Below are 14,002 nucleotides of genomic sequence, written 5' to 3' on the forward strand. Positions count from 1 at the left end.
ACCAGCATTGGGTTGGATCTTGCAGCTTTCCTAGGAATTCTCCTAGCTATGAGTTCCCACATCTCTGGGCAATCGATATCCGAGTTGTATAGTTTAGTTTTACAAAGAAAGAAAGAAAGGTTGTCGTACCAAATTGAAAGTGAAAAATCCGAGTAGTTTAGACAAGCAACCATGAAAGTCCAGGAAGAGACAGATTCGTACTTGGACTTAAAAAATACTGGTTTTTGAAGAACGTTCAATGAACAATTTAATTAATTTCTTAAATGTACAAGTTAGTGCAACTGCATCATATTATTACACAGCCCATTCTAGATTAGCAAATAATTTGCTAATCTAGAATGGGCTGTGTACTAATATGATGCAGTTGTACTAACTTGTACATGGTCTAATTCTCTCGCCGCCTGAGGCGTAAACCCTTAATGCATTATAGTCTTAATTTCTTAAATATATTATTAAATGTAAGTTAATAATACATTTAAGAAACCAGTATTCAAGAGAAGAGATATTTTTGAAATTTGTGTTGGCCACACCAGTCCAAACAGGTGAAGCATAAAGAATTTTCGCTTAATGAATTCGGAGAAGAATTGGATTATAATATGGGAAGAGTGGATAAGTTGAAGTTTTGTTTTGCCAGCCAAATGGCTCTTGTGAGTTTTTTGGCCAGGTAGTTTAGTTGAGTAGAAAAATTGAATTTGGAGTCGTAGAAAATTCCCAGATCCATATTGTCCGATACAATAGGAATTGTATGTGCATTCGGCGAGGTAGTTATCGGAAAGACGCTCTTTTTAGGCGAAATTTGGAGGTGACTAGATTTTGAGGGGCTGACTGAGAGATTGAAGGATTTGAGGTACGAGGCGAATCCTTGGAGGGTGTTACAGATCAGCCCTTGAGTGCAGGTAGCTGATTGACTTGACTCTGAGGTGGCAATGATTTTAATGTCGTCCGCACAAGATATTACATGCTTATGGGTTAGTAAGAACGGTTGGAGGATTGCAGAGAATATTAATGCCGATAGTGTTCCACCCTGGGGAATTCCAGATGAGCAAATGGAACGATATAATTTGTTTTTGAAGTTTGCTACAAGGACCCTTTCTTTGAGGAGGTTGGCAAAGAGATTTGATAGGTTACCATTCATGGGGTAAAACTGTTCGAGGAGATTTAGGAGAAAGTATGTTACGAGTGCATCGAACACGGAGCTGATGTATGCGTAAATTATGTCGATTCGATTTTTAGAATTAAGGGCCTTCAGAATTATTTGGTTTGTTGCGAGAAGGCTGGTCGATTTATATCTGCTGATAATTCCGTAGTGGATCTGATTGTGATGTATTGGGTAGAGTTCTTTTCTAATTGTTGGGAAGATAGATCTTTCTAGTAGTTATAGGACAGAGGATGAGATTGATATTGGTCAGATATCTTTATTGCTTTTAATGTTTTTGCATTTCGATAGTGGAAAAATTTTGTAGTAAGCCCATTCGGAGGGGAAAAAGTTATTATTTATGGCCTGATAGAAAAATAAGACAAGAAGGTCTAGAATTCAGGCACTAGCAATTTTGATCGTGAAGATCGGTATATTGTCGTGTCCACGGTACCTTTGAAGGGAAGATTTTTGATCGCATCTTTCATCACCTATTCCTATTTCGAAATAGAAATACAGTGTACTGCTTAATTTTTTAATGGATGGTATACATTCTTTAAATTCTGGGCAAGGATTTGTTTCGTTGCTGAAGCGAGTTATGTGTTCCAACCAGCAGTTGAAATCTGACAGTAATGAGTGGGATATTTTGGGGTATATTGTAGAGTCTTTTCTTAATCCTATTAGATATGAATTGCTGGATTTCTTTCCTCTTTAGTTTGTTAAACTTATTACGGTGAGCTAAGAAATTTAGATAGTCATTTTCCGAGTTAGATTTTTTTTACTTTAAAGTTCCTGAAAGTCTTTTGTTTTAATTTGAAAAGGGACTCAAGTTGTGGCGTCCACCAAACATTTGAGTTGAAAGAGGGGTCGGTGATTATTGATGCCGCGATTTTTGAGATTGAGGCCAATCAGGTCGAGAAGAAAGTATATGCCAATTCTGTAGGACAGTTGGCAAAACTATCCCCGGGGTACAGGCTTGAGCTGATATTCATAAACGGATATTCTTTTGTTCAGTATATCATTAACTGGCGGGCTGCCGGTGTTTCCAAATTATGTGCAAAAATTAAAGTGCTATTTCAGAAGTTTTAAATATTGTAAAAATGTTGAAATATTTTTAAAATATAAAAAATACAGAATTTCAAGAATTTTACAGTCTTTCATAGAAATTCGACTGTAGTGTCAACACGTATCTTTTGTCTTCTCAGCGTTCAACACATTTAAGGTACTAGGTACTATAGGTCTGAAACATTTTGTGTTAAGGGTTTTTATTAAAAAATATTTTAAAAAACTGAATTACAGAGGGGAAAAAAGGGATAATACTGCTTTTACCCATAGAGCGTGCTTTGCTGTCAAGCAAATTGCACATGCGTTTTAAGAAACACGCCCACATTAAGTCGTCATAAAAAACAATAAAATAAGAATTTTAACGGAACAGGAAATACGTTTCAAAAAGCGCACATGTAGTAAGTCGTGCTTCGAAGGTCGTAAGAAGGTGAAAATCTGGGAGCTTTAAATTCTCATTCTCCCTACTAAGAAACATCATTGCAAAGGAGCGGGTTGTACTGTGCATAGGTGTAATTTAATTGCCATCTAATTGTAACATACAGCAATATGTCTAGATTCGCATGTGTTGAAGCCGCACCTCCCGTTGAAATTTTTGCCTTAAATAAAGCTTATAAAGAAGACTCTTTTCAGGACAAGGTAGATTTAGGAATTGGAGGTAGGGTTTTAACTTATGAAAAATTTATTGATCATTATTAGCTGAATAGTTGGTTCGTTTTCAGTTATCCGATCGCAAGTTGCATTATATACGAATACTTGTATAGAGTTGTGCTTATGTGTGGTAATTTACATCAATTGGCATAAATCGTCTGAATAGCGTTCGGGAACCATGTAACCACATACGTTTCATTGCTACATCCATAAATTTGTGCAGCAATGCTTTTTTTCTTATTTTTCTTCTTATTTTTTTAAATTAGAAGTAATTTGCGTTTTAAGTAATGAATTAATTAAGTGCCATGTAGTGCCTTTATTTCAATGTAGATGTAATTATTTCGACATTAAAAAAACATCGTGATGATGATGTTGCTCAGAAATGCAAAGAGAAACACACACGCAAATGCACTTTTGGTAATGTTGATCTTATAGTCGGATGAAAACGCATTAATAAATAGTCAAGCAGCAAATCACCTTATCCTGTATATCAAAACTTTGATATAGGATAATATGGTATACTGCCTGCCTTCACAACTCCCCTACCCAACAAAAAAAATCTAGATGTATTCATGAACGAGAGTAATTACACTACCCTTAAAGGAATAATAAAAAATAGAGCCATGAACCCTCATACCCCTTCCCATGTAAGAATGGGAAGGGGTATGAGGATTCATGAAAAATTTATTAAATTTTAAAATTTATTGTATTACCCCTTCCCATGTAAGCATGGGAAGGGGTAATACAATAAAAAGTATTTATACTAAATAATATGATTTCCATCTGAACCATGAATCTCTTTTGGCAGACCGAGCATAACTCTTATTCTCCCCCCCCCAATACATACATTTAAATTATTTACCGTATGTATTTTAATTTTCATATTTTCTTATTACAAAAAAAAAAAAAAAAAAAAAAAAACAGACTTTTTTAACATTGATGTGCTTTCCAAACAATCTGTTTTTTGGAAAGTATATCAATTTGATTTGTTTAGGTCTGCACAAAGAAATCATATTTTCTAATAGTATTAGTAGTAGCAAATGATGCATTCTTATGCAGCATCAGCCAAAAAAAAAAATCCATCACCACCTGTCAACTCCCCCCCCATAGTTTTTCTAGTTCTTTCTTGAAATTTCCCAGACTACCCACTTCCATAACAACCACAGATAGAAGTTTGTTTCAACAGTCAACTACTTAGGAGCTGAAAGCAGACCTCTACACATGTATCCCACAATAATGCTTCCTCAGTTTGAATCTCGGCCCCCTCATTGTATGCAATCTGAGCAAGAGGAAAAATATCATCAACATTGTTTTCTCAGATCATCTTGCTAGTACCTAGTCTCAGATGCTGGGATTTGCAGAACTAAGCCTTTCTTGGTATGAACAACCTTTCTTCTCTACACCAATCTGATTGCCCTTCTCTGCACCCATTCCAGTAGATCCACATACTTCCTAAAATGAGGCTTCCAGTCTTGTACATAGTACTCAAGATGCAGCTTAACCATTGCTTTATACAATGGGATAATCACCTCCTTATCCCTACCACCAAAATTCCTGTATATCATTAGGTACAAAATCCCATGAGCTGTCCCAGAAGCCTGTCTGCACTGCCCAGAAAACTTCATAATTGACTGCACAATTACCCTCAGGCCTTTTTCATTTTCCAGTAATCTAAGTGTACTACACAGTTCATATGTAAACCTAGAAATACTGCTGCCCTTATGCAGTACCACCCATTTGTCAGTGTTATACCTTGATTGCTATTTCCCAGCCCCTCTGCTTAATTTTTCTAGATTTATTGTAGTAGCATACCTTGATTATTGTAATTACTTTGCCAGCCATTGTATAATCTGCAAACTTAGACTTCAAGCCTGATATACCTTCATCAGTATCAATAATAAATATATAAAACAAGAATGGTCCTAGCACTGAACCCTGGGGGATGCCACTAATAACATTAGTTCACAAAGGGTGGTATCCATTGATAACCACTCTCTTTCTTTGTCCACTTGACTATCACTTTATCCATAGCAGTGACCTACCCTTACTGCCACACTGCCCAATTTGTACAGCAGTATCTTCAAACAGGCCTATGGGGCTGGGACAGAGGTATACATTTTCACCCCCTGTTTGAGGCGGTTGTCCTCAGACGGGATGACCAGTTCCGTTTGACACACTCCTGAGCCACTTCCGTTTCCGATGCGCATGTGGGGAATGCCGACCATGTGCCTGGTGAATCACGTGTTTGAGTGCCATGGGCCTGCTACTTAAGGATGTGTCTCTGCAGTAATAGTACACTGTTGAAGAAGGAGACAGCAGTCTCTGAAAGCTTCGGTATTTTAGTAAATTTTAACGATTTTAGCATTGTTTTTAATTGTTTTATCGTAACTTATTTTATTGTAATAGTTAAGGCTCACGATATTTGTATCATAGTATTTTATTATATTTTATTTTATTTTATAGTAAAATCTTTTAATCGCTTGGCTGGTGTTTGAGTGTAATTATTGCAGTTTATACAGCAGTGTTTTATGTGCAACAGCATCAATTTCCTGAAATTCAAGTATGTGATATCAAAATTATTTTCTGCATTCAGTTCCTTTGTTACTGCATTGTGGTATCCAATCAAATTGGGCAGATAAGATCACCCATTAACAAATTCATGTTCTTAATGCAGTAGAACTGCACTCCTGTCTACATGATCATGCATTACTGTTTTAACTAGTGATTCCATTATTGTTCCTGGAACAGGAGTCAAGATAACAGGTCTATAATTGCTCATGTCAACCTTTGTTTGATCCTCCACACTTTGTGAATTAGGGATACATTTGCACGTCTGCAGTCCACAAGAATCCCCCCCCCCCCCTGAATCTAAAGATGCTCTCATAATTATGACTGAGGACTTGCTTGCTTCCTTTGCTGCCTCCCTTTAATATAATTGGATAGATCCCATCCACCCCAGGTGCCTTTTTTGTTAACTTCAAAAATTTCTCTTCCACTTTCCTCTCAATTATCACAAAATCATTTAGCTCTATGTTAGAATTTGATAAACTACTGGCATCCCCTTCCCTAAAGAATTCCTCATGTGTGAACATAGTTGAAAAATACCTATTTAGTCTGTCAATAAGTGGGCAGGATCAAATCATTAACAGTTAAACCATTGAAATCAAGTGGACCAATATGATTCATCTCATTTCTTCTAGTGTTTACATAAGTAAAAAAAGTCTACTGGTTTTCTTTGCATCCTTTGCCAAAGACTTTTCATGATCTGCCTTGGCTTGCCTAATTGTCTTTGAATTTATTGGAAACTCATTTATATTTCTGTAGGCTTCTGTATCACCTGATAATTTATATGCATCCTATATGTTTTCCTTCTCTGCCATGTGTCTCATTAGTTCATCTGATATCCATCTAGGTCTAATCCATGAACAGCATTTCTTAGTTGGTATAAAATGCCTAGTAGCATCTATAATTACTTCCTTGAATGCTTCTAATTTAGAATTTGCTGTTGGTAATGTTGTAGTAGTAGTAGTGGCATGTGATGCAAGAAAGCAAGTGTATGAGCTTATGCAGCATCAACCAAAAAAAAAAAAAAAAAAAAATCACACCATTCCCTCTAAATGCCTGTCCAGTTCCTCCTTAAATTTATTTAACCTATCAACTTCCACAATGACAAATGGAAGTTTGTTCCAGCAATTAACCACTGCTGGCTAAAGGCAAATTTCGGCACATCTATTTTACATCTGTCTTTTCTTAATTTGAATTTATGCCCCCTTAGGTTTGTAATCTGAACAAGTGGAAGTTGAAGGATCCACTTGTTCAGATTATCTGAGACATTTTATTTGCAGATTCTTTGTGCATACGGAATCGCTGACAATAACCAGATCGACAGTATTGTTTTCTTTTGTTGCTCTTTAACATGCTGCTATAGAAAACAGTCGTGCAATAAATTCAGAAAAGTCTTGCAGGTGTGTGAATGAACCATCTATAAGTTTCAGTCAATATACAGAAAATTAAAATTCCCCATTATAAGACATTCTGTATGGCCCTCTCTGTTTCTTTGTATAGTTGTTCATTATACTAATCATCACATTCATTAGGCATATAACATACTGCCACTCTCATTTTTGTTTTCCCCATACACATTATTATTTGGCACATAAAATATAAGTAGACACTGGAAGGTTACTTTCTCCTTTATGTCATTGCCTTCACACAGAGTGATGGCTGTGCTTTATGGTTGTTGCAATTTATTCTTCTCTTTCACAATTCTTATTAGTTCATCTGACATTCATTTAGGTATAATCCATGGACAGTATTTCTTAGTTGGTATAAAAAGCCTAATAGCTTTTCATACCAACTATTAAATTTATATTTAATATTTCAGAAACTATATATCTAATTATTCATTACTATACATTATGAAACACATGAACTCTAATGGCCTTTTACTTTCCCAACAGTGTGAAAGAACTGATCATGACATAAATGATATCAAATATACACGAATATCAGTGAATTGCAGTGTCCATTATATCAGCAACAGTATATCTGGCTAAGCAACCCAATGGTGGGTTACTGTAATTATTGCTTATTTAGGGTAGAAATTAACTCTAATTAGGTACAAAATCACATTAACTCTCATTTTTTCTGTTTAACTCATTAAATAAAAAAAAAAAAACTTCAAACCGGAATACTCTAATTTTGTCAAATGTAACCCACACACAGGAATTCCTCTGACTGTGTGGTCATCCTGGAGTATAAACAGAAAATTTATTTTATTTATATTCATGCAATTTGCAGTCCAGTGTGAACATGTTAAGACTTATTTTATAAAAATTTTGACTAATGAATTTTTTCATTTATTAAATTTATAAAGTGTATGTGTTAAATTTTGTTGATTTATTTCTTCTGTGAAATAAAATATTTCTGTTCTGTTCATGACAAGCTTACCGTACTGATGATGGAAAACCATGGGTATTACCAGTGGTGCACAAGGTAGAGGAGCAAATTGCTGCAGATGAAACCCTAAATCATGAATATTTAGGACAGCTGGGTTATGATGATTTTTCAAAAGCTGCTACAAAATTATTACTTGGAGAAGACAGTCCAGCATTAAAGGAATCCAGGGTAAGACACTACTTCATTTCTTTTGCTTTGCTCTAGTTATCTTCATTCTGCTCTTACTTGGAGGATTACTACCAGAATTGTTCTATGCAAGTGCATGCACAAATTGAAGTGTAACAAGCACACAACTGTATGTTTGTCAAATCCATGCTGTGATTGCCTTATAGCCCCATTCCTGTTCAGTTGATCCCACATTAACTATGCTTATGATCTTTCATTAACTTTTAATGTCTAGTTGAACCTCCCAAATCTATCAATCCATTATCTGGCACCACCCATTTTTTGGTTATCCTTAGGAAAATGGGTAGATCCACCATGAGAATTGGCAAATTTATTTCACAGGTTGGTTTTACTGTTCTCTAACCATATTTAGAAATGGATTAGAATGCCATGAATTGTATACTACTATTTGTGAACAAGGTTTTTGACTGATTGGTAAATAGTAATGGATTACTCAGTTTCTGGGTCTCATGATTTGTACATGAAGCATTACACTGATGCAAAACATTCATTAACCAATTTTTAAATTGTTAACAGTATTGATCAATTTGTATTTGTCTGTATGCCACTTAACAGAAAAGCAAGTGGTGGCCTAGGGAATTGTGGTGGTCGAAAATGAAAATGGCCAGTGTCTGTTGTGGAAAACATTATATTGTTAAAGAAATTCAACAGTCAGATTTATATTGCGTGATTGTATGAAATTTCTGCTATTGTTTCATCAATTTTCCCTTCATCTCCTTCCAAATGTATAGAGTACATTTGGAAATGGAAACAGTTTTATATATATAAAAGTGCTTGGGCAAATTTTTCCACTTGTGTGTTATTTTGGCTAGCATGGTTTAATGTTGTTGTTGTTATTTGGTTTTTAGGAGCATTAGCAACTAAGACCATATTGCTCCAGGGATATGCGATGATCCTCCCACTGTGGTTAAGGTGTGCAAAGAATGGTGTTGAACGAATTGAACCACCTCCTGCCCACAGAACTGTAAAGATTACACAAGGTGGATGTTCATTGTGAATGAAGGGTACAGCCCATTGTACAGGCTTGATGGCAGGTCGCTATGCAATAGTTCACATTGCAATACATTATGGGGAAATGCAAGAACAATATCCAAAAATGACGACATTCTGCACACTCAGACATATGGAGTTCAACAGCAGACAACCCAAGAGACACCCTCTCCTCACTGCTGATCATCATCAATGGTGAATGCTGTGGTGTCAGCAATGCACCAGTTGGACACTGGAAGACTGGAAATGAGTGTTGGTTGGATGAGTCCAAATACTTGGTGCAACACACCAATGGATGTCTTCTTGTGTGGTGCAAGCTATGCGAGTCCATGGACCCATTGTGCATGGTGCCCACTACACAGGCAGGTGGACATTGTTGCTTAATATGGGGCATGTTTTTCTGGCAAGAACTAGGACCCCTGGTGCATATGGACCAGTGTTTCACTGGTGATGTCTACTGACAGCTTTCAGGAGACCATGTGCACCCCTGCCATGTTGCTTTTTCAGACACAGAAACATGATCTTCCAAGATCATAATGCACCATGTCATCTGGCCCACACTGTGCACGAGTGGTTTGAGGAACACAGTATCACTCATGTTGATTGGCCTCCATATTTGCCTGACCTCAGCCTAATTGAATACCTGTGGGATGTTTTGGAATGGGAAGTAAGGTGTATGGACACGCAACCATCATCTGTTCCAACACTGTGGAAAGCTTTGCACACAGCATGACTGCAGATCCCTATAGACATCTTCAGACGTCTAGTGGAGTAAATGCCTCCACTAGTCATTCCCATGGCTCCCAAATCCTTCCCCTCTGTGGTCAGCCAGCACGAAATGACTGCACTAGTAAACAGCTTTTTATTCAGAAGTTGTTTCAAACCAAGTCTGCTCCCTGAATTCACACCCACCAGGGTTGTACTTATGAACAGACACTAGCCTCAGGCCTCTCCATAGAGGGGGGGGGTGCCTCCGTAGCCAGGTGGGCAGGAGCAGCAGTGCATAGCACACGCTTCTTGATTAGACAGGGATTCGAGCCCATGCCCACCAAATACGGAGGATGTGGAAAGGTCAGGGAATGACCACCGCATATCTCCGGAGCAATATGGCCTTAGTTGCTAATGCTCCTAAAAACCAAATAACAAACAAACCGTAGAGGTGGGGGCTCTGTAATCTCGGTTTTTTAAAGCGATTTCTTTTTTAACACCCTGGGCCAAACTAGGGCCCACTTGTAACCAGTGACTGGTGAAATTTACTTAAAGTGTGAATGTCTTATATCTGCAAAACAACAGATGAATTTCCAAGATAAAGGAAAATCATTCTCTCGTATTTCTCTATAAGTACTTGCAGAAGAACACAGCTTGACCAGTACATATTGTCTGCTTTGGGAATATGCCTTAATCTTTTCAACTGGCTGTGGATACAAGAAAACAATTGACCACAGAGAGGTGATTGTAAATGTGTTACGGACACCAATAAATTGTGGAATGTTGGTCCCTTTAGCTCTTAATTTTTTCTTTCTACAGCAGCAGCAGCAGCTCTATTGCCTAAAGGCCAGTGGTGCAAACACTGTGTACCCGGGTCTCTTGAAATTCATTTGTCATATGGAAATTTTATTCGTTTTATGGAAACTAGTTTGAACAACCCATGGATTTGAGAATCAATATAAGCTGAGACCTGGAATGTGGTTGTGTTTTTTTTTTTTTTTTTTGGAGCATTAGCAACTAAGGCCATATTGCTCCGGGGATATACGGTGGTCATTCCCTGACCTTTCCGTATTTGGTGGTCACGGGCTCGAACACTGGTCTAATCAAGAAGCAGTGTGCTACACACTGCTGCTCCTACCCACCTGGCTACGGAGGCACCTCCTGGGACCTGGAAACTAAAATTTAGTTTAATTTAGCAGTTGACGTGTAAAGTTAGTGCGATACGTAAGAGTGCACACATTTGAAGTAAATATAAGTACATATCTATATCTTTGAAAGTAGTGTTATATTTTAATAAATTTTGATTCTGTTGCAACAGCAAATTTAAATATCATTACCTATGTAATGTTTCGTTATGTATTGTGGCTGTGGTATACGTTTCCTTTATTGAAAGCTTTTTGCTTTCTCGCTCTTAAAATATGAATCGATTCAAGTGTACTTTCTTTAATTATTTATAGTACTCTTAAGTATTACTTATAGTAATATAAGCTATATTACTATAATCTCTTTTAAATTTAAAATTGTCAATAAACAATGAATTAAATGAAGCAGTAATTAAAACAATGAAATATTAATATTTAAAAACTCATTAATCATAATAGCAGCAAATTTTGTTGAATCCAGAACATGGTTTATTATTTGTTATTTGGTTTTTTTTTTTTTTAGGAGCATTAGCAACTAAGGCCATATTGTTCCGGGATATGCAGTGGTCATTCCCTGACCTTTCTGCATCCTCCGTATTTGGTGGTGACGGTCTCGAACCCTGGTCTAATCAAGAAGCGTGTGCTACGCACTGCTGCTCCTTCCCACCTGGCTATGGAGGCGCCACAGAACATGGGTACCCTCCCACATGATTGTTGGGCCGAGTTCTGTGATTGGCTAATTATTAGGAATGCATAATTTACCTCATTTTGCATTTCTGGTTGTTTGATTGGATGGAAATTTGCTTCTGATTTTAGCGGGAAATGCAAAATTATCATTTGCTTTATTTGTTGTTGTGCATTGTGCTGCTGGAATTTTACTAATTTGGCTGAATTCCAGAACATGGGTACCCCACTCCCATGTGATTTTCCAGTTTGTACAACAAAATAAGAGACAATTGTACAACAAAACAATGGACAATAATGTACTTTTTAACTGGCAGAAAATTATTCATTATTAACACTGCTAATGTTATTTGTGATGCACTTTTTGCTGAATTAAATCGCTGATCTGAAGTATACACCGAGAGATTAAATATGTTTAGTGTTTTTTTAAATGATACTGTGGAGGAAAATGAGTTTGATTTGTGTATTGACACATTAGTGGATGTTTATAAAAATGACATTAATATCAAACAATTTAAATCGGAAATAATGCAATTTTTAAATTATGCCAAAGAAGAAAATGTTTCAAATATTGAATATACGAGGGAGTATCAAAAAGTTACATAGGTAAAGTAGCCTAGATTAAACATCAGTAGGAAGATGTCGTTTTAATATAAGTTGTCTACATATTCAATAACTAACATGTGAAATTTCATTCCCTTAAGTGATCGTACACCAGATGTGGAGCCCGGAATCAATGGAAGGACACTATGGTTGACAAAGTGATGTATCGCGGAGTGATCAGATTTTTGCATTGGCAGGGCAAGAAAGCTCAGGAAATTGATGAAGAAGTGAAAGCTGTGTACAGGCAGAATTGTCCATCCTATAACACTGTAAAAAAGTGGAAACGGGAGTTCCAGTGCAGTCATGCAAGTGTTTTTGACGAGCCAAGAGAAGGAAGGCCATCAACATCCACAGACAGTGAGACAGTTGCAAAGGTTGAGCAGCTGGTGCTGAGTGACAGACATGTGACAATTCATTTCATCGCAGATGCAATGGGAATTATTTATAGGTCTGCCCACAGCATTTTACTTGACCATCTGCACATGTATAAGGTCTCTGCACAATGGGTTCCAAGATTGCTGATGCCTTTGCAGAAGTAATGTCGAATGCAATGTTCTCGCCAACTGTTGGATTTGTGTAATGCAAATGTTGAACTTTTTTACGGTGAACCCACCCTATTCTTCTGACCTAGCACTGTCAGACTTCTTCTTGTTTCGATAAATGAAGAAACCATTCCATGGACGCTGCTTTGATTCATCTCAGAAAGTCATCAATGAGGTGGAATCGTTGTTTCAGTCAAAAAGTGCAGACTTTTATCATCAATCATTAAACAAGTGATCCATAGATGTGATAAATGTGTTACTATACATGGAGAATACATAGAAAAGGATTAAAGTTCCTGTGAAGTTTCACCTTTCTAGGGCTATTATTTCTATTTAAGGGTACAAACCTTTTGATACCTCCTTGTATCTACAATATTATTAATGATGGACTTAGAACATTTCCAAATGTTGAAACAATTCTGATAATATTTCTCACAATGCCTGTGACAAACACTAGTGGTGAATGGTCTTTTTTTCAGCACTAAAAAGAATAAAAAAACTATTTACGTAATAATTTAATGCAGGACAAAATGTCTGATTTATCATTATTATTTATCATTATTATTCCTAGGTAACAAACTCTATAAATTACAACAACATAATTAATAAATTTACAAAATTAAGAGCGAGAGAAAAAAAACATTTTAACCGAATAGTAACCAGTGTTAGATTCTTGTGAAGTATAAAAAAGTCCTGTCTGCATATGGGTTGCAGATAGTCTGGGGTTTTTTATAAGGCTGGACAGAATATATTAAATATTCTTATGATATTAGTTCTAATTTAATAATGTGTTAATATTTGGTCCCCTACAGGTATTTTTAAAACTATTATTCTGTTAAACTCTTGTATTTTATATATTTCTATTTAATTATTATACTATATAAATAGATTATTTTGGCAATTCCAAATTTTTACTGTCATACTTTATCAATAAAAAAGTTCAGGGGCCTTAAAATAATTTTGTGCCTTGGGCTGCTCAAAACTTGTACGTATGGCCTTGATACCCACTCATGCAAGTCATCCCAACCATCACTGCAATTTTCCACCCAAACTGGGCCTTCAGAGTGGCCAACTCATCAAAATTCACTCAACCAAATCCTGTAGTTACCACTTATAAGAGAACTAAGCAAAGTATGAGACCTGAAAAAACACAGAAATAGAATCTTGGGTACTAGATTGCATCACTCTAGATGAAACTAAGGACTTATCTCAGAACTAGGCTCCTCGCCTAAAGGAGAAAAAATTTTTTTTCTCTTTTAGGCAAGGAAAAAAGAGTTCTTTGAGGTTAAATGTGGTGTTAATGTAGCAGCAATGTGTGCATACTTCATTCTATCCTGTTC

At 36.5% G+C, this 14,002-nt stretch overlaps 1 protein-coding gene across 1 annotated transcript in view; it reads left to right on the top strand.

The window, feature by feature from the left end:
* The first annotated feature begins 2,603 nt into the window (after positions 1–2,603).
* Got1 (Glutamate oxaloacetate transaminase 1) overlaps positions 2,604–14,002 on the top strand; it is an 88,481-nt gene continuing 77,082 nt past the window's right edge. The window contains exons 1-2 of the mRNA XM_090368716.1: positions 2,604–2,855; positions 7,794–7,975. Of these exons, the coding sequence (XP_090224842.1) occupies positions 2,747–2,855; positions 7,794–7,975 (291 nt within the window). The 5' untranslated portion in view covers positions 2,604–2,746. The remainder of the gene's footprint in view (positions 2,856–7,793; positions 7,976–14,002) is intronic.

This window comes from Mastigoproctus giganteus, chromosome 2 (assembly GCF_048544385.1).
Source record: "Mastigoproctus giganteus isolate SK-2022 chromosome 2, ASM4854438v1, whole genome shotgun sequence".
Taxonomy (NCBI): Eukaryota; Metazoa; Arthropoda; class Arachnida; order Uropygi; family Thelyphonidae; genus Mastigoproctus; species Mastigoproctus giganteus.